The 22,561-nt window shown below is 44.0% G+C and overlaps 1 protein-coding gene across 1 annotated transcript in view; it reads right to left on the bottom strand.

Moving 5' to 3' along the window:
• Positions 1 to 6,672: 6,672 nt before the first annotated feature.
• nectin1b (nectin cell adhesion molecule 1b) overlaps positions 6,673 to 22,561 on the bottom strand; it is a gene marked incomplete at its 3' end in the record, with an annotated part of 251,705 nt that continues 235,816 nt past the window's right edge. The window contains exon 6 of the mRNA XM_080731181.1: positions 6,673 to 7,202. Coding sequence (XP_080587307.1) covers positions 6,673 to 7,202 — 530 coding nt within the window. The remainder of the gene's footprint in view (positions 7,203 to 22,561) is intronic.

The raw sequence follows: 22,561 nt of genomic DNA, 5'->3' as shown, positions 1-22,561 counted from the left end.
AGTTGACCTTGTACCAGTGATTTGTACTGTCATGAAACTGTACTTTTTTCTATTGCAAACTTCTAATACATTCTTCAATCAATCAATCAATCAATCAATCAATCAAACCAACCATGTTAGATTCATTGACATGTCCTTGGCTCTGGTGACTGATATTGTCCTTTTAATGGGTGAGGGGGCCGTGTTTTTGTCTTATTCATTTTTGTTTTCACAAAACGCACGCACTCACACATGGCCTCATCGCGCATTAGAAGGACAATATTCAGTCACCAGAACCAAGGACAGGTGTTTTCAATGAAACATTAAAATTGAGATTGAAATCACATAAAATGACACAAAAATATTTAAACATTGAATCAAGCTTAATTTAACACAAATATATCCCTTAGTTACCGTATACCTTAAATCACATACTGTACAGTACACACGTCTAACCAATCAGTGATTTGGGACAGAGCAATGGTTGACTATTGAAATCATTTAATGTTTAAAACATATACAAGTTACTTCACTGGGTCATCACAATTCAACAAGATTTGTTTAGGTTTTTTTTCTTTTCCTCATATTTGTAACACCCTCAGAAATATACATTCACATGGCTGCACACGGACAAGTTCTCCCATTTGCTTTTCTCTCGGGGCGAATCGTTATCGCCCCCTAATATGACTGAAGAGCCATTGTTGTTGGCATATCAAAAAGAAAAGAAACAAACTGGACTGGCATCTTGGGTGGGAATTTGGAAATAAGCCTATATGGATCATCAATGCTGTGATGTGTTATTATTGTTAGGGATGGGACGATGTGAAAATGTCACATCACGATTGTTGTGACAAAAGAAATCACGATTTACGATATTATCGCGATAATCTAAATCCATTATCCTAGGGCGGAACATTTACCCAAAAATAGCAGATCTACATAGCAGGCTATTTTTTGGCAAAGACATTTGATAGAGAGTGAAAAAAAGACTGTATCAAGTACTTTTTACCAATTATAGAGGGTTTAAGTGGTACTGGATATTGTCGTTGTCCGATGAAAACCTTGTATGTCCAAAACCGTTAGTTTTGCATTTATCATTTAAAAAATGACTTAAGAAAACAGCCGATCTGCAAGCACACAACGCCTCGCACCGCGAGGCGCTGTGTCCTTGTAGATCTGCTGTTTTCACTACTTTTGTGTCACAGCCTTGTATGATGAAGCAGGGCTTTACTTTGCGAAAGAACGTACAATTTTGAAACTTGGAGATACGAGGTTTCCGCCCGACAACGACGATATGCAGCTCGGCAAATAAAAGGTGAATTGATCCCAGACGTGCACGACGGAGGACGATATCACGATGAATTAAATCTCCACGATACGATTATCACGAGTGTTTTTTTTATCACGATAAACGATAATATCGCGTATCGTCCCATCCCTAATCAATATTATTAGTTGAATCTGTGTTTCATTTTTTTTTTTTTTGCTGTCAAAATAGTGATATTTCTACAGTACATGACCAGGGGTCCCCTATGCAGTTGTCTCTAAATAAAACCCGACTATAATAATCTCAGCGTTATATACATTATTTACAGTGGAATGTTGAACTCTGGAGTGAAAGCACGGATAATACAAAAAAAGTATAGATTAGGATGGAATGAATGTACAGTCAGTTATTATAAAATATAAACGTATTGATCACCCTGACGACGTGGACACGACGTTTTTTACATCCACCGGAGGAAAACAGGAATGGAGACCAGAAAAACTGCCGGCTATTTTGTTCTATAGGACACTGGTTCTGAATATGGGGGTCGGGGGACCAAATGGACCCTTAAGCCTCTATCAGAGTCCAGGGTGAAGATCTATTCACTTCACCACGTTGCTAGTTTCCTAGCTATCACCTAGGCTGTGTTATGTATTTTTAGGTGATAGCTAGAAAACTACACCGCGGTGAAGTGAATAGCTCTTCACCCTGGACTCTGATAGAGGCTTTATACGGGTCTTTATCTCTGAGAGGGTATAAATGGAGCTAAATGGAACCATGTGTACGCTCTCAAGAGTAAAATAAACACATTTTTTTACAGTGTAGATTTGGGTCCCAGAGATGAAAAAAGAAATAAAAAAAGATTAAAAATGGGGGTCTGTGGCCTAATGTATATCAAACAGGGGGGGGTCCATGAAAGTCAAAATGTCGAGGAGGTGTTTGGGGGGAACCATAATGGCAGTGGTTTCATAACGGCACGGAGAAACTAATAACGTTTAAAGATTTTCTCACAAATGAAGCCAATAACATCAATGTTGTGCTTGGAGCGAGGCTATAACCTCCTCGCCGTCCAAAAGATACATTTTATACCATATAAATTACACATCCAGTCGTTTGATTAATCAGACTTCATTGTGCTTTACAAAAAGATTTTGTAACCGATTTTGTATTTTGTTATGCCTCTCGTCTAATTTGGCGTTCGGTCTGTTTTTTTTTAACTGTTAAATGCTATCAATCACCATTTTGCTACACCACGACTCTCTAAAATAACAAACTGATTGCAACGATTTCAAGAAGATTGATTGACACATTGGAATAACTCGAACCTCGATGTAAATAATGTCACCACCTACAAGAACACCATCTGAATCCATTGCAGCTAAACGATATCCATCGATTCGATCTAATAAAAAGACATACTGTAGTGTAGATAAGTATCGTTGTATTCTGACATGAATGATTCGGATGACAGAGCACAGAGCAGCATTATTTTCTCTTTTTTTTTCCTCCTTTTTTTTTTACAACATGTCCCTTGGGGTTTAGATAGGCACTGAATGCTAGAATGAAAAAACATAGAAATAAAAATAAAGTTTCACATACTGTTAAGCCTGTCTCTGCTCTGCGGGGCATGTATATATCACACTAACTTGAAAGGTTAAGACCAACATCATCTGAGCTAAGCAGACAAACAACAAACTAAACAGACTACACAACCCTAAAGAAACCACTCAGACCCTGTAATCGAGTTTGACCGGAGTTCCCCCAGGGCTCCATACTAGATCTTCTAGTACTTCTTCCCTCAACAATAAATCGTTTTCGCCACGAAAATAGCCAAGCTAAAAGCTCACAACGCGTCGCATGTGACGTGTTGTTATCTCATATGTCGGCGATCTTTGATTAATAGGGGGGGAATCTTAGGGTTCAAGTGGTTAATTTATAGTCACTCTTGTCACTTACTGCCACTTAACGTTGATTTATATCTGGTTGCAGCTGGGATGAGTATATGCTATTTCTGGTGCGACACTGACGCGCAACCAAGTACAAATCAAGACGTTGCCATCAGCCTCTGAATCAACTTTCTCCGTTATTATGAGCCAGCTATATACCATACCCACAATCATTTACTTTTTTGACATTAAAAGTGTAAGAAGGAAAATCAATTGGGAAAAAAAGGAAAGAAACAGTTTTAAAAGGACAATTATAATTCCCATGTCCACGTGGTTCTTTTGAGTTGTATAATATCACACATTATTTGGAGGTTCAACTATCGACATGCTCATCCTGTGACTTAATGTACAGTACGATAGACCAGTAGTTCTCAACCTTTTCAGGCCACGACCCCCCCAAAATAATCTTATTTGAACCCCCCACCCTGATAAGCACCTGGAATGTAGGAGCTGAGGCATTCCATTTAGATGCCTCAACGGATACATACATAATATTGTGGAAAATATCCGATCTACAAGCTCACAATGCCTCGCTATATTCAAATGTTTTGCCTCTTTCGTATATATTTTGTCAATTTGGTTTGAGGTTTGACCAGTATTTATAGGATAGTTTGTTGATTTCTTTTGATGCCATAATCTGGGGACCCCTCCCATAATCATGTGGGGACCCCCTTGGGGGTCCTGAAGCCACAGGTTGAGAACCACTGCAATAGACAAGCATGGCGGAGCCCTCCCATCTGCAGATGTTATCTCTGCATTCTTTTATTTATTTTTTATCTTGTCGTTTGGGTAACTGCCCGTAAGCGCACAAAAAAGTAGGTTTTTCCCCGTCACAATGCAAACACAGCCAGCGTGACATCTGTTGAGCTCCGAATGGGGGGGTAAACAGATGCAATGGCTCCATACAGAAAGAAATATTACTTACTTTCCACATCCCACGCAAAACCATGCATAAAAATAAGGCTTAATACAGTATTTATATTGTTCAGACAGAACCAGTCCCATGTCATTTGAAATCCTCCTCCCATTATTCCTTTGCTCCTGTTTTGTCCCATGACGGTTTTACATTTAACTTGTTACTGTAAGCGATGCATTTTTTTTGTGTGTTTTCCATATATATATATCTTTTTTTTTCCAGCAGTTTCCCGCTGGACCTCAGCACTGAGGAGAGAAGTAAGTCTTTTGCTTTTTAATCCACAATCCAAAGGCCATTCAGTGGCTGCTGCGATTTGATACATCCAGGTTCCTCGATTAATGCCTTTTCTGATGATGTTATCGCGTTACCCATCGGCCGATAACAACTGCCAACGTTTATGGCAAAGAAGACTCCCTGCTTTTTACCGGTATTCCCGTTTTGGAATCCACAAAGGAGCGGTGGAAATTAAATCAGCAAGACATTTACAAAGAACCAGAGGAAAAGCAGCAGGTGACTTATTGTATTTCATGAGAGTCAGTCACGGCTAATATTTGTCAAGCTCCCTGTTAGACGAAGAAGAGTTCGCTCGCACTGCTGGGCGGAAACACATTCACGGAGCATCGCTTGACATTTCCCTCCTCTCCTGGCGGTGTATTGAGTACCATATAAGGGTCAATTCGTGTCATACAAAGTCACATAATGAATCACTACTGCAGAATCCCACCTCCCCCTCGCCACCAAGTCACCTTGTGTCTGACACTGACTTGCTTTACACAAAAAAAAGGGGGGTTTTAATAGAGGAAAACATCTGGACAGCAACAGCTGGACACAAAAATAGACATCTCATTACAGTGGTCAAATTTAGAGCTCAATTACACAGGTAAACCTTTTTTCAAGTCAAGAGACACATGTGACATTTTCAGAGCATCATTAAAGCCTGGGTTTATCCTTCGTCGTATGACGGAGAATAAATCAGGCATTTTTGTCTGTGTGTGTGTGCGTGCGTGCGTGTCTGTGTCTGTGTAATATGTAAGGGAATGGACAAATCTCCTTCCAGTTATTGTTTGTAGCCATTAAACTCATTGCAGGCCCTATCCTACCACCCGCAGTGGCCCCCCCCTACCGCAGTAGGCACCAAATCAAATGGGAAAAAAATCATCCTTTGTTTGAAAGTTTGCGGATCATTAGTTTTCGTTTGTTTGTTTTAAGACAGAAGAAACAGCGCTGGAATCGATAACCACTAAGCATGTCTTTGGAAAACAGCTATAATATATTACTACTAATGCTGTAAATGTACAAAAGCTTGCCGTTTGTTCACTGCTAAAAGCCCACCCTATGGAAAGTGGAGAACCGGTAAATGATAGGTGTATGTTGTGATGCGTATGGCAAACATCATATTTCATTCCTCCCCCCTCTGAAACAGTTAGACCACATATTTATGAACACTTAGTATTAAGTCCCTCTGCAATTAAGACATTAATTCATTCTCTCAATTCTCAGCCGACTTTGAAATCATACAAAAAAAAGACCATAATATATATATATTTTAAAAAATACATCAAAAAGGCAATGGTAATGAGAAAACAAAAATTAAAAAAAAAAAATCGTACATCCAGTGTAGGACTTTCAAAAAAATGTGCACGGCAAATACCTCATCCCGCAGTCCTTTTCTTTTTTCATTCTGTATACACTAAATACATTTATAACATGAAAAAAATATACACAAAAAAATTAAAAGAAAATAATAATACACCAATATTTAAAACGACAAAACAACCACCTCCCTGGCCTTGAGCCGATGGCGACTGGCCCAATTGCAAGTCCGATCACATATCCTTTTCCTGTTATCGTTCGCCTTCCTTCGAAAGGAAATCTCAGTTTTATCACGCTGCACTAATAAGTTGACACGTCGACGGCGGCGCTTGTAGTTTAAATTGACGCGTCATCCTCTGATGCTGCAGTTTTGATGGGTGGGGTTGGGGTGGGGGTGGGGGGTACTAGGGGTTACCGACAGGTAGGGCTGGGCGATATGGGCAAATTCAAATTATCACACACAATTTTGACCAAGTATCCCTCGATGTCGATATTGTTACGATAATATCGTATTTGTGACGACATGTTTTTTTTTTCTTCTAAAATATTAACGATCTACAAGCTCACAACGTGCCGCGTCACGTCGTGCTGGGAGCTTGTAAATCTGCTGTTTTAGTGTCTAAGCGCTTAAGTGCTTAAACCGGGGGAAAAGACAACACCTATAATTACAATCACACGATATTACAATATCCCAAAATCCTAGATCATTATCTAGTCTCATATCACAGTATCGATAGAATATCGATAAATATATATCTATTGCCCAGCCCTAGATGGCACTGTGGGTGGTGATGCAAACAGACAGTAAGGACGTGGGGACGGTAGTCGGTGGGGTGGGGGGGGGTGAGGGGGGTGTGGGTGGTGCCGGGTGTCGGTGGGGGTAACAGAAGGGGGGATCTGGGGGGGGGGGGGGGGCGCTCTGGGGGGTTTTGGCCGCTGGCTCGCTGCACACGGCGGCGGCGCCACCCCGGCTACACGTACCACTCTTTCTTAGAGATTACGGAACCGTCGGTCTGCGAGATCATGTCGTCGGCGATCTCCGGCTCGGGGTCGTACTGGAAGGCGAGCGTCCGCTCGTCGTAGTCCCGGCTCTCGCCCTCGTCCACGGTGAAATAGGGCCGCTTCAGGTCCTCGGCGTCGCCGTCGAAGACGTCGCGCTCGTCGCCGCCGCCGCCGGGCCCTCCGATGCCTCCGCCGCCGCCGATCTGCGCGGGCTTCTTCTCGTCGTCGGAGTCGTCCGGGTACTGCAGGTTCTTGGGCATGGGCGGGTGGGCGGGCAGGCCGCCGCCGCCCGCCTTGCTGTAGCCGTTGCCGAACACGTGCTTCTTGGTGCTGTAGTCGCCCTTGAAGGTGCGCTGGCGGCGCCGCAGGAACACGAAGAGCAGCGTGGCGGCGGCCGCCAGCAGGACCACGCCGCCCACGGCGCCCCCGATGGCGGCGCCTGGGTTGTGCTGCTCCTGGGGGATCTCGTGGCCCCCGGGTGACGGGTTGTTAGGGAAGTCTGGGTAGGAAGGAGAACACAAGATGGAAGGGAAGTGTGTCAGTGCTCAGTGGGGGAGGAAGAGGAGGTGCAAGAAGTGCTCTTTGAGGAGGAGGAGGGGGGGAGGGGGGGGGGGGGGGGGGACGATGAGGGAAGGAGACGGGGAAGGGAACAAGCAAAGGAGGACAAGGAAGGACCCCAACCCACCCCACCCAATCCCACGACGGTGGACCCCCAGCCAGCCCCACCCAGAACCATCAGTTAATCCACAGCATTGAGCGCCAGTAGAAACCGCATGCCTTTTCAGAGAAGTAAAGCAGGGGTCTTCAACAGGGGGTCTGGGACCACTAGGGGGAGTTACTACAGGGGGTCCTCTACATCTTTGTGTGATAGAAGCTTTTTTTTCTCCTTGTCTATATTAACCACTTGAACCCTAGTCGTCCATATTCTGAGAACTGTAGCCAGAAATAGCAGATCTACAAGCTCACAACGCCTCGCAGCAGATCAGCAAAGAGGTTTGGTGTAGAGGGGGAAAAGAGCAGACTAAGTACAGAGTGTAAGGTCAAGTTTATTAAGTATTGACGGTTCAAGTGGTTAAATGTCTGGAAACACAAATTGACATGAATCCAAAATACACTGATGATTGTGCTGTCAAACGATGAAACTATATGGAATCTATGAACAGGTTGTGTGGGGGTCCCTGCTTCATCTCTCTCTCAACTAAGGGGTCCTTGGCCTGAGAACGTTGAAGACCCCTGATTTAATCCACAGCATTGAGCGTCAGTCAGAACCACATGCCATTTCAGAGAAGTAAAGAATGAAATGAACAAAGCCAAAAAGGGGAGAAATAGAACAGTTTCTCTATAGAAAGCATATAAAGCCCATGAACAATGAACATGCATTCTGACATCCCTCGGCCGGGGAAAACAAAAGCAGCAATATAGAAGAACACAAACAATCTGCGATGCTGCAGCACTCATCTCACACAGCCTCCTCTGTAGCGTAGGATTGTGTGTGCAGTACAGTGCGTGTACAGTATGCAGCGTTGCATTAGTAGAGCACAGCAGCAGGGCTGTAGTGTGAGATTCAATCATGTTTACAGTGGATGCAGTTGACATCAGAACAGCAGTTGCCAGAGATGATTATCAGCAGGCCAGGCAGGCACACACATGAAACACCCTGATGGTTACGACGCAAACCAGAGTGGGTACGCTGTACGACAAGCACACACACTTCAATGACATGCACGCACGCACGCACGCACGCACAGACACACACACACACACACACACACACACACACACACACACACACACGCACGCACGCACGCACGCACGCACGCACGCACGCACGCACGCACGCACGCACGCACGCGCGCGCACGCGCGCACACACATGCGCACACACTATAGTAGAGTAGACCGACAATGGAGGATGAGCTACGCTCTAGAGCAGATGGAATGACTCAAATGATTCAAACTAGTGATTCTCAAACCTTATTTAATTTCACAGTCACAGACCCCCAGTTTGGTATGCGTATTGGGCCATCCACGGACCCCGTACACATGGTTCCACTCTCAGAGTTACAGACCCATAAGGCTCCTTTTTGTCCCAAACTATCATCATTAAGGTGGAGACCTGACCGCCTCAAGGACCCCCTGGGGGTCACCGGACCCTACTTTGAGAACCACTGATTCATACGAGGTCCAGGAAGCCAGCCTCCATAAGCCTAATACTAATAAGAAAAATAAATAATAACTATTAATGCGCCTCAGGTCGCACCAATTCTTGGCCATCTGGCCAGTGATGTATATCGGACCAGTTACCCATATATGGAGACCCCTGGTACCCATATTGGAGATCGATGTACTGTATATGGTACAGTACATCCCTTTTATGCCCATACATGGAGATCCCTGTCTGAACCAGCCACACAGATATGGGCTGTCTTCCTCCATATATGGGCATTCCCATATGAAGTCCTGTTAGATATGGGCTTAATATTGATGACATCAGGGATCTCCATATATGGGCATCTGTGGTTCCCTGACACAGATATGGGCCATGCCTTGGCCATTTGGCCAGTGATGTACAGTATATCAATGACATCAGGGATCTTCATATATGGGCATAAAAGGGATTCTGGGGAATACCCATATATGGACTTTTACAAAGTTGATGTCACCTGTGATATCACCTGTGATGTCACAGTGATGTGTCAGGGGAACCACAGTGTCAGGCGTGACCTTCATACAGACAGAGACACGCGGACAAGATGTGATGGTTTTCATAGTAAACTTGCGACCTACAGTTAAGTCGCAAATTCGCAATAACACCCTCTTTTTACAATGACGATTGCAGCAGAAAAGCCGTCTCAAAAGCAAAACATGTACGTCTAAATGTAATCTCCATAAACCCTCACATCGCTCAGCAACAACAACACAGCACAACAAAGCACAAACACTGATCACTCTCCGGTACAAACCAGACACTTACAGTACAGAAAGAAAATACACGTTGTTCCCCCTTTAACACCCGTCTTTACTTAAGTCAAAATAAAACAACGCGTACACGTTCGCCGCTTCCAAAGCAGATGTGAGAGACACGGATGCTATTATCTCTCCGAGAGGTGATCAAAGCCCTCACAGTGCTGCCTGCATGAGGAAGAAGTGCTTGTCAGAACCTGTACGACACGACGACGGGCTGAGCCTTCAATGACGAGAGCCGAAGGTTCACCTGGTAACAAAAGGCGTCGTGGAGCGTGTGCTTTAAAGGAGATGACTGGGAGAGGAGAGGAGGCAGGGCACATCACACGCTGTCATCAGTGATGGAAGAATTCCCAACATTTTTAAGTCAAGGTAGCAATAACACAAACTACTGTTTGTTACACGTCAAGTCCTGGATTCTCTCGAGTTACTGTTTAAAAGTAAATGTACAAAAGCTTACTTACTACGTAAAAGTGCAAAAGTATTGGCATCAAAGTGTACCCAAAGTACCAAAGGTATATGTACTCATAATGCAGATTTATCTTTTATTAATTTGTCAAAATATCTTGAAAATAGCAGATCTAAAAGCCAACAATATGTTTTGCCACATTGTGAGCTTGTAGATCTTCTATTTCGAACATGAATAACGTAGGGCTTGAGTGGTTCATGCATATTTTGTAGTAATTGTAATTTGTAGTCAAATGTACAATATTTTTTGCTGAGATGTAACTATTGAAAAATGTACATACCTAGTCTACTCTAGTAAAATACAAAGTACCCCGCAGTTGTACTTAAATACAGTACTTGAGTAAATGTACCTAGTTCCTTTCCACCAGTGGAGGTGTGTGTACAGTCAAGAAGACAAAGTGGAAGAGTTAATTAAAGAGTCATGGTAAATCTAAGTTGTCTTTTCCCACCCCAGGCTCATATGAACAGTGTTGATCCACTGACACACATGTACGCAACAAGGCAGCTTCCTGTTCATATCGGTGTCACGGCAAAACCATCAGGATGTTCAACGCTATCTTCCACAGGTCTCTGAGACGCAGCTCAAGTTGCCCGGGGACGTCACAATCTGAAATTAAAATGAAAGCTACAAGCCTTACTCTCAGCCCCATGCCCTATGGCTGCGACAATCAATACCAACAAAGGAATTATCTGCTGTGCAAACGCCCCTAAGTACAAAACAAACAAACTGTTCCCCCTGCCTTTTTTATCAGACATTCAACTTAATTAATGTTGGAACTCTAGTTAGATTTCCAACTCGCTCGCCTTTAAAAAAAAATAGAAGAATCAAACTCATCAGTCAACGCGGTTGAGTTAAATATGTGGGTCAAAACGCGACAACATTTCTGCCTTAATAACACATCATCATTATAGAACATTATGAGACCCATCCATTCCGGCCACAAATTCAAACCTCCTCCACACAAAAGATCCAGAACGGCCACATAACCTGGGTCCAAAACCACAGAGCTTCTGAATAGATAACCACTCTCCTGACAATCTGTCTGTCGTGTTGTGGACACAATGTTCTTTGTTGGTGCTGTTTTGTTTTTCCCCCTTCGTTGTTGACATCCCTTCACACTGTCTGTTGACTGCCTTACAGTATGATACACCAGACGACGTACACATTTTTCAAAAGGACCGATAAAAGTGTTTGTCGTTATCTGTGGAGACTGGAGAGGTGCTGCACTAATAGGTTCATTCAAACCAGAGAGGATAAAACAGTGAATGAAATGAACGTGGTTAGGAAGTAAATGTCATGTCCAGGGGCGTCACAAGGGGTAGGAAAGTGGGACTGAGTTACTGGGGCCCAAGGTGGAGGGGCCCTAATAACTTTATCTATTGAAAAATAGCAGATATACAAGCTCACAGCGTGAGCTTGTAGATCTGCTATTTTTGAAAAGTTAGAAAAATTTGAAAATGTGTGAAAATCTTTGAATATACCTATTTTTTTATGCGAACATTTCTAACTCAAATTTTGCTTATGGGGGTCCCTGTAACTAAATATTTTGAGATCGGGGTCCGTGGCCAAATACATTTCATCTTGGGGGTCCTTGACATAGGTTTCTTGCACACATTTTCCTGATTTTTCAAAAATAGCAGATATACAAGCTCGCAGCGCGGCACTCGGTGCCGCGCTGTGAGCTTGTAGATCTGCTATTTTTCAATAGTTAACATTTATGGGGGGCCCGCAGTGAATCCTTGTACCCAGGGCCCAGAATTTGGTGTGACGCCCCTGGTCATGTCTTAGCAGATGCTAGAAAGTTATTTCGAGAGCATGTTGGTTAGACAGATGCTAGGTTTGATGTTTACTTGGTAGCAATTCATTGATTTCTTGACCGTTTAACCTGTCGTCGGCTGACTATTCTTTTTATTTATTTGCACAATAAAAAACAATACATGTTAACATTACAAAAAAAAAAGCATGAAAATAAGTGCAGGCGAGAAAGGAAGCCCATATAGGGCTTATACAAGGTTCTCACCTGAAGTAATACACAAGTATTATGTTAAAACACAAGATTCAAGAAGATATTTACGATCTTGCATTTGTAAGTAGCTCTGGGTAAGAGCATCTGCTAAACACCTAAATTGTTTAAATAATGTTCCACTGAGCGAGAGTCGCCATAGCTCAACTATCATTTATCTCTGAAACAAAAACAACTGTCTATGGGAGGTAGTTATCACTTCTCCCATAGACAGGGGAGAAGTGAGCCCCCCCCCCCCCCCCCCTTCCCTTACCTTAGCCCCACCCCCTTGTTTCCCCGATCCTGTGTTTTTATAACTGCGATATTATTGAATGTTTTCTTTGTTTGCTATTTATTATGTCCATGAATTAAATACAGAGGGCTTTCAGCGTAAAAAATACCTTAAAAGGTATTATTTGAGATGTTCCTTTTAGACAGGGTGTTTAACTGTACTTGTACTGTACTACATTTCAATTGTATTGACTATACTTGTACTGTTCTCCATTTTTGTCTAATAAAATAATCAATCAATCAATCAAAAAAACTGTTTGACAAATTCCATACGTTCCTTGTCCGAAAGATTCCTTGCCGGCGGGTGTATGCACGCCCCCTTACAGACAAATCTGATCAGCACGGGCCAGCGAGACTAATGCTCTCTTTTGATAGCACATTAGCAGCATTTATGCTATCATCATCACCCAAAGACAAAAGAGAGGGACGAATCTCATTTTGCACAAGCCCAGTAAATGATTTTCAAATTATTGCGCTTTACTGTCGAATCAAAGTCATTATATTCAATTAGAACGCCCGCCTCTTTAGTGGGAAATGATAAATCTTACAAGTAGAGCGGGACACGAAACACTTCCTCTCGCCCGGAGGGAAGGGGAGGGGGATTGGGGGGGCGGGGGGAGGGGAGCAAGTACAGCATCCTTCCTCTTCCTTAAGGCATTTAGGCCGAGTACGCATTATTACGCAATATCTTATGCTTTAACTACAAAAAAATAGCAGATATACAAGCAGATATACATGCTTAAAAATGCATATATTCAAAGATTTGCTCAAACGTTCACAAGACTTTTCAAAAATAGCAGATCTACAAGCTTGCAGCGCGGCACTCGGTGCCGCGCTGTGAGCTTGTATATCTGATATTTTTCCAATAGTTAAATCGTTAAATAATTCTAGGCCTAAATGGCTTAATTAGCATGGCACTCTGTCAATCCCCGAGTAGCGAGACCTCCCTACCACAGTCACACAATCCCTCCCACACCCACGCACACGCACACGCACACACACACACACACACACACACACACACACACACAGACACACACACACACACACACACACACACACACACACACACACACACACACACACACACACACACACACACACTCACTATCTCCCCGTTTCCGTACGGGGTAAAAAAAAAAAAAAGAAATCCACTCCTCAGCGGTAAAAAGGGGGGCTCTCGGATTTCCAAGGCAGCACCGGGCACAGTCTCAAATATCAGCTCAGGTTTTTAATCTGGCCTCCTAATGGGATTATTCTGACACAGGCCTTCATTACACACATGAATGAGAGAGCCTGGGCCCAGGTCAGCCCTTCCACCTGCCAACACGTCGTCCACCCACCCACCCAGCCCAAAGAGGGGTGAAAATGGAGGGGATTGGTGGTAGGGGCGTCACAAGGTGGGGGGGGGAGAAGTGGGACTGAGTTACTAGGGCCCAAGGTGGAGGGGTCTGGAATTATTCTATACTTTAGCTATTGAAAAATAGCAGATATACAAGCTCACAGCGCGCCACCGAGTGCCGCGCTGCGTGCTTATGGATCTGCTATTTTTGAAAAGTCGTGAAAATGTGTGCAAATCTTTGACTTTGAGTATGTTTTAAGCGAACATTTTTAACTCAAATTTTGCTTCTGGTGGGTTCCTGGAACTAAATATTTTGAGATGGGGGTCCGTGGCCAAATACATATCATTTTGGGGGTTCTTCACATGAAAACGTTTGAGCACCACTGACATAGAAACATAGGTCTTTCAAAAAATAGCAGATCTACAAGCTTGCAGCGCGGCACTCGGTGCCACGCTGTGAGCTTGTATAAGCAAAAAAAAAAAAGAGTTCTCAGTCTAAATGGGTATGAGGAACATTCATGGGGGGCCCGCAGTGAATCCTTGTACCCAGGGCCCAGAATTTGGCGCGACACCCCTGATTGGTGGTGGTGTGTCGAGAAAGAGAGAGAGAGAGAGAGAGAGAAATAGAGTGGAAGGGAAAACAGCCTCCCGTAATCCTCTCCTCTCCCCTTCACCGATTCTCCCTCTCTCTGACTGACTCTGGACTTTCAAGGCTTTAATTGGCTAGCTTTGTGTTGGCTTTGATTTGGGAGTTTTGAGGCAGGAATGCCTCCGTCGATGGGACACCCCGCTGAGAGGTGCAGATGCAGGGGACTGTTAAAGCTACTGGGCGGCGGGGAGCACAACGCCTTCAAAGGAGGAGGCACAGAATGCTCGTTTTTTCTTTTTTTTTTACGTGGGATCGAGTGACAGCACCTCTGGAGCGAGAGCCATCTATCACATTCTGATACAAAACACATGTACGTGTACTGTATACCAGGGTCTTCGACGTTTTCAGGCCAAGGACCCCTTAGTTGAGAGAGAGATGAAGCAAGGACCCCCCACAACCTTCTCATATAGATTCCATATAGTTTCATTGTTTGACAGCACGATCGTCAGTGGATTTTGGATTCATGTCAATTTGTGTTTTCAGATGTTTAACCACTTGAACCGTCAATACTTAATAAAATTGACCTTTCACTAAGTACTTAGTCTGCTCTTTTTCCACTATACACCACTCTACATTTGCCGAAAATAGCCGATCTACAAGCTCTGCAAGGCGTTGTGAGCTTGTAGATCTGCTATTTTTGGCTAAAGTTCTCAGGACAAAGTAATCATAGACACTAGGGTTCAAGTGGGTAATATAAAAAAGGAGAAAAACAACATTCTATCACTCAAAGATTTGAAGGACCCCCTGTAGTGACTCTGAGAACCCAATAGGGGTCCCGGACGCCCCGTTGAAGACCTCTGCTGTATATGAATGATCGGAAAGATGTTGGACATGTTGATTTATTTTGCAATTCAACATGGTGACGGAAACTGATCCGAAACATTTATCTTTGTTAAAGTCAGTTCAGTTTCAGTGGAATTTGACCATTTTGCACAACGTACCCAAAGCAGGACAAAATATTGCCTAATGGCTTAAAATAAAGCAGAAAAGAAAGGGATATAATTATGCCTTATAAAATAATAATATGTTTCTATGCCAGTGGTGCTCAAACTTTTTCATGTGAAGGACCCCCAAAATGATATGTAAAAAAGAATACAAATAAATAAAAACTAAAAGCTTAAGAACTATGTTGCAATGTAGTTATACTGTTGCTAATGACACTATTAGCAAGCAGAGACATGATTTATATCAAGGAGCCAGATGAATATGAATGTGTATTTTGCTTTTATAAACAAATAAAAAGTGACCAAACTATCATGTAATTGCTAGTGTCTTGTTTACAACCATTGTTATATTTAGGCTAACAAGTCTATTCCCTGTACGAGGAACTACTACTTCATCATAAAGCCATTCATGTGTTGTTGGCCTGACTCTGGGAAAGTAAGACAAATATACAAATCCCCCCCAAAAAACTTGCCAATTCGTAGCTTTTTGGAACATGGGGGCCTCGGCTGTTTATACAGCAACACAGGCAAAGTCAACACAATAGGCCTTGGAAGGTTGTGTTGTCGAGAACAATCGATGGCAGCAAAACGTCGGCATTTGCCAAAAGCAGTTATAATGATGCTTTAGTTTAGTGCATCCTTGGACTTGAGTGTTCAACAAAAACATAATTGTGTAAGTAATGGAACAGTGTCTTTGTCGATGCTAGGTGTCAGAAAGAGGACACAAAGAGAGAGCACAGCTCCAATTAGCCGCTCTTCAGAGTCGGCGGAAGCGGCCGGGAACAATACTTAACATTTCTTTATGGAACTCGCTCTGCTCACTCCCAGCTAAATGATGATACCCACTATGTGTCTGCTCTGCAGCTTTTTTCTTTTCTTTTCTTTCTGCAAGGTCGCTTCCTAAAAAGCAATCTGTAAACCCCCCCCCCCCCCCCCCCCCCTGAATCCAAATGTGCAGAGATAGCACTATACAAAAAACATTTCACCTGATCTACAGTGCTCTGCGGCCCTGGAGGTAAGTCTACCATGTGGAATTGCCTCGGTTTACGATTAATGGATAATTATTGCGACCGAAGGTCACAGTTTACTATGAGAAACGTCACAGCTTGTCCGTGTCCGTCCGTCTGTCTGTCTGTCTGGACGCGTAGACCTGTACACATTTTTACGGTCGGACATCACACTCTGGCTTCACTATGATGTCACACTAACAAAAAAATCCCTTTTATGCCCATGTATGGAGTTCCCTGATGTCATCAATATTAATGATGCCCTGGAGATCCCTGTGATGCCAAGGGGAATAAATTCCTTTTATGCCCATATATGGAGATATGGAGATCCCTGTGAAGCCAGGGGAACAATCCCTTTTATGCCCATATATGGAGATATGGAGATCCCTGTGATGCCAGGGGAACAAATCCCTTTTATGCCCATATATGGAGATATGGAGATCCCTGTGATGCCAGGGGAACAAATCCCTTTTATGCCCATATATGGAGTTATGGAGATCCCTGATGTCCACATCACTGATGTCCACATCACTGTGGCACGACCTCGCCCTCACGTGTCACCCTGAGGCGTCTTACTATGTACATTTTTAAATAGCAATGATAGCCAGTCTCCAAGCTCACACTGCATTGCGTTGCAACATGTTGTGAACTTGTAGATCGGCTATTTTTCCTTTTTTTCTTTTTTGCTACCACCATCATACGACCAATGCAGGGGTTAAGTGGTTAATCAGACTATTAATACAAAATATCGATTTGAATTCCTTCGTATAGATTCATTGATATAAGAAATAAAATAGATATAGGCCTATATATACAATAAAATAAAACTGCATCTTGATTATTCGATTAACCTAGATGAGCAAGATTAAGTCGCTTATTGGTGATATTGCTTTCAATACATAGAGTATTATATTTTTGGTTAATTGCCCAGCCCTAGGATGTTCCTATGTTGGATATTAAAGCAGCCATGCTACACGCTAATCCCATTAGCGAAACACTAATAATAAAGCACATCTGAAGCACATGTAGGGGTTTGTGACAGTATGGAGGCAGGGAGGTGTTGCACAATCTGCACATAAGCACAGCAACACCTGCCAAGAGAAAGATAAAAATATATACAAAATAAAACAGCTCCACTACAACAACTCTGACTCTGTTCCAGGAAACAAAAGGCAACAGCATCTATTAACCCTGCAAGACCCGAATTAATTTCTACTGGCCAAAAAATAAATAAAAAATAAAAATCAGATGCTGTTGTAGGAGTCCTAATCACAGGAAAATGTAATGTTAAAAAATTAATAATGTTTTTGTAAGGTTTTATAGCGATAAATCATAAATCATGCTCTAATTTGCATTTTGGGGATATTTTTCACAATAATAACATATGTACATGTTCTAGACATTCTAATGATCACGACAAAAAAGTATTACAGGCATTTCACTTATGTTTTAGTGAGGAATAGCTTCAGTTAAAAAGTGAGATGTTGTTCGTCCAGACGATGGAATTTCAACTTCTCTGGGAGGTGTGAATGTCAGCCACTGTGGGGGGTATTTATATGCAAATATTGTGGCCAATGACATTGTAATACTAAACAATAGGATTTAATGGTGATGTTAATGTGAAAAAAGAACAGGAAAACTAATTATAACATTTTTTTTAAAAATGATCTAAAAAATGTTGCCAAAAAGCAACGCTGGGCCTTGCAGGGTTAACAAGCCTCAGGAGGTACGCAGATAGCGGCGTAACCTTGAGTACCCAAACAGCCCAAAATGTACTACTGAGATTAATAGGTGCGAGGATGAAGGGGCACCGTGAACGGCGATAATTCAATCCCAGAGAGCCATGATGGATTTCCGCGGGTAATGCATCACACCAGGAGGAGGTGCCACGAGGAATCTAAAACCCTGCGCCCGCGGCACTTTTTTGGTGTTCCATTAATCAATTCTTCTTTTTGAGGCGCTCGGTCCTCCTGACGAGATTGAAACGTGCGATTTACGGCGTCTGAAACGTTTGCAATAACACAGCGATGTTGTTTTCCTGTTCCGTCTAAATGCTCCGCGATTCCGTGCGTTTACCGTAAACAAGTCGTCAAGGAACATCGAGGGGAAGCTGCCACATCACTCCTACGAAATTTCCCATGACAATGACATGTCACACGCGCCAATTTATATCTCTGAGCGAGTGGCGTTGCCACTGTCAGAGACGGTTCAAAGCCGGCGTAGGAGACTCTGGGAGGGAGGAGAGACTGAGAGGGGGCGCTTTAAAGAGAGAGACAGAGAGAGAGAAACAGTTTGGTACGCTGAACCTGCCGGCAGTGCTCCTGGGTGTGCTACGGTCCTGTCTGCACACGCACAGGAGAAGGCAGACAAGGTACAAAACATTCCTGAGCTCTTGGCGCAATCCCTTGAACAAGCTGTTGTTGTGACAGACGCCAGATTTTTCAAAAGAAACGCAACGGGGAGCAGTGGAGGTTGTTGCAAAACCCTCTCGCTATGAGTAGGTAGCAAAAAATAAAACACGGGAAACCATGGGAAGAGGGCCGGAGGGGTCGACCTCGGATGAGAAGCCGAGGCGGTGCCAACAACCATAACTTTAAAAAAAAGTAAAAGAGGAGAGAGGCGCGAATAAATAACAAGACGATAAGAGCGATCGTGTCAGACAAAATAAACGACAAGAAGCCTGAGAAGAACGAGGGCAGGGCGCATCGGTGCGGGGGGGGGGGAAACGCATTAATTCAGCGATTCAAAAAAAAAGAAGATCCTGATTGCTGCTCTTGACTGCGGTTTGCCAGTGATGGAGACGTAACGCAGCCTGTCACAGAGGATACATGCTCCTCGGTGACGAGACTACAGGATGCTGCACCAGGACAGTAGAGTGGAGGAAGTACTGGCATTCTTTACTTGACTAAAATACCACAATAAAAACAAAAAAATAATACAGCTGTTACAACTACAAGTAAAATGCCTGTATTCAGCATAAGATAGGACATTATTGTATGTTTTGTATTAATAATTAACTAATTTGCTGCCCCCTCCCGAGTTTCCCAAGTTATTCCCGTACCATGCCGCTGCCACGCCCGAGTTTTGGGCTGTTTTTGCAAAAAAAAAAAAAAAAAAAAAAAAAAGAATCTACTAGGCATGATCGCGATCGAGAAATTGCATGTTTGACCCCCATACCAACCCCATCTTTCAAACATGGCAGCCATGTTTGTTTACATTTGAAGAAAACATAATGGCTGCTGATCATGAATGCCTGAACGGATTTCCAAGCAGATTTTTTAGTTTGAAAGCTGTGAACGGCGTGCACACACGTGGTGCATGTTCTATGCATGGGCGACGTGCATGGTCCGTGCACTATGAATTACATGGAAGTCTATGGAGACTGGGGGCATCTTGGCACTTCAAAAAGATTTTAAAAATCTGCAGTTAAAATCTGCAAAGTTGACTAGTACTGTGTACTTGTGTACAGTAACTGAGTAATTGTACTTTGTTATTTCCTCCACTGGCCTTATAGTACCAAGCAAATTGGCTAGATCCACAGCCTGTTAGTTTAAGGTGTGCGTGCGTGCGCGCGCGCGTGCGTGCGTGCGTGCGTGCGTGTGTGTGTAGGAGAGGTGCCAGGGTTAACCTGGATGGAGTGAATGTGTTCTCTTCAATTTAGCGAGAAGGCGTCAGGATGGATCCTTCTGTAAGCAACCGCAAATCGCCGCCGACGTCTGTTCACGCTCGCCTGAACAAGCTATAGCTCGCTGTTCTGTGAACGGGGAGGCAAAATGAAGTTAACCAATTTAGGCCTAGGATTATTTAATGCTGTGAGCTTGTAGATCTGCCATTTTTGAAATATTTGACACTTTGAATATATCTTTTTAAAAGCGATAGTTTGTATCTCAAATATTTGCTTCTGGGTGGTCCCTGGAACAACATATTTTCAAATGGGGGTCGGCGGGCAAAATAATTTTTGGGGGTCCTTGACATGAAAAGTTTAAGAACTAAGAAAAGTTAGAACTAAGAGAACTTAGAATTTAGAAGACATTTTATAGAATCGGGTCAAAAATATCCAAAGACTTGCGCAAATGTTCACGATTTTTCCAAAAATAGCAGATCTACAGCCTCGCTGTGAGCGTGTATATCTGCTATTTTTTAATAGTTAAAGCGTAAAAAATAATGGTTAAAGGGGTTCAAATCTAAAGCGACACAGATTTGCCTTCAGGTCCAAATCCGTTAAAAGAGGGAAAACTCAACTCAAGGTAAAAGTGAGATGAATAAAACATCACGCCGGGCCCAATGAAAATATAAATAAATAACGGGCCTTCCGTGGCGCGACTTGAAAAGAATATGCTTCAGTGGATCTGATATTGGAATTTTGGCCGAGAAGATAAAATGGCCGCCTGAAAAAAAAAAAAAAAAACGCCTGCGCTCCGAGGCGGGCTGGGAATCAAAAGCGAGGCGGAGGAGGAGGAGGAGATGCTGTTTACACGTCTCTGCAGGCTGCGGGTCAACTTCTCTGCTGCTCGCACGCGCGCTTGATTGGCAGACGGCGAGGGAGACATAATGGGGGTGACATTCTCCCGGCGAGGAATCCCATTTGTGCTAACAGCTCCAGAAACCCCCTCCCGAAAGAAACGGTGTTAAGCTGCGTGCTGATCCACAAAAGCAGTTTTTTTGTGCAAGATGAATATAAGTCTTTAAGTATAAAACGCAGATCGCGTGGTGGGGGGAGGGAGCGGTCGGCGTAAATTGGTTTTGTGGGCGCAGTGGCGGTCGGCGGTGGCGGCGAGAGGACGCCTCCTTTCGTAGCACAAACTCGCGTCACGTCCATATCGAGGCGTGTAAACGGTACGAACGCAACCGCGGATAGCTTTCTATACGCCAGCCTGGCCGTCGGTCGGCACTTGTGATGGAGATTGGAGAACGTTAAGTTTGTCCTCGTCTGTCAAAACGCCAGAACCCCCACCACGTCCCGTCCCGTCACTGCCGCTACACGCTCTAGCGCACCGTGCCATCCCTTTGCTTGCCCCCCTCCTCCTCCTTCCAACATGAATTATTCAGACATCCAGAGGCCACGCGTGTATGCGTTGTATATGATTACAGCCTCGTTCCAAAGCATAACATAACGCCGTCAGGGCTGGCTGGGAACAGTGCACTCAAATGCTGCTATAACGCGCGCCAGGGGCCTTCGCAGGTCATTCGGTACAGGATGGTACTTCAATCCCATCCCAATCCCATCCCCACCCGCTCCCCCAAACCATCCATCCGTGGGTGAGGGACGCAGCGGCGCTACCTGAGTGGATTTGGGCTCCGCGTGCTGACGGAGCGTGATAGTATAGCCTCTCTCCACACACCCCCCCCCCCCCCCGCCCCCCACCACCACCACCTGCGCTACACCACCCCGCCTACCTGCCCCCCCGTGCTTCTCGGCAGGGAGGAGGGTCCGCTCGCCGAGTATAGCTGCCGCTGCCAACCTCCACTCCACGCCTCATTATCCAAATGAGACATTAGCATGAGCTTCTTCCCTGTGCGCACGCAAGCGCACACACACACGCACACACACGCACGCGCTCGCACACACACACACACACACACCACAGGATTCTCATAAAGCCTTCTGTTGTGCAACGCAAGGGAAAGACGAGGGAGTGGTCTGCGTCGTCGCTTCTTCACGAGTACGGGGGTCTTTTTTTACAGTATTATTATTCAGGGCAGGGTTGAGAGAAGGGATGGGACGATATGAACATTTCATATCACGATTATTGTGACAAAATAAATTGTGAGTTACGATATTATCGCGATAAATCAAAATCCATTATCCCGGGGCGGAACATTCACCAAGAAAATTGCCGATCTAGAAGCTCACAATTGTGAGCTTGTAGATCTGCTATTTTTTTTAGCAAAGACATTTGATAGAGAGTGACAAAAAAGACTGCATCAAGTACGTATCAAGTACGTATATTATAAGTACTTTTTACCAATTATAGAGGGTTTACCAGGTACCGGATATGCAGCTCGGCAAATAAAAGATGAATTGAACCCAGTGCATGACAGAGTGTTTTTTATCACGACAAACGATAATATCGCTTATCGTCCCATCCCTCGTTGAGAGGGAGAAGAGGAGGAGGAGGAAGCTGGAATGGAAAATGTCTCCCCACAGTCACCAGGGCGCAGCACAGTGAGAGCGAGGACCCCGCTACCAC

The sequence above is a fragment of the Nannobrachium achirus genome, assembly GCF_963921795.1.
Source record: "Nannobrachium achirus genome assembly, chromosome: 8".
In the NCBI taxonomy this organism is placed as follows: Eukaryota; Metazoa; Chordata; class Actinopteri; order Myctophiformes; family Myctophidae; genus Nannobrachium; species Nannobrachium achirus.
This window is presented reverse-complemented; position numbering and strand designations above follow the sequence as displayed.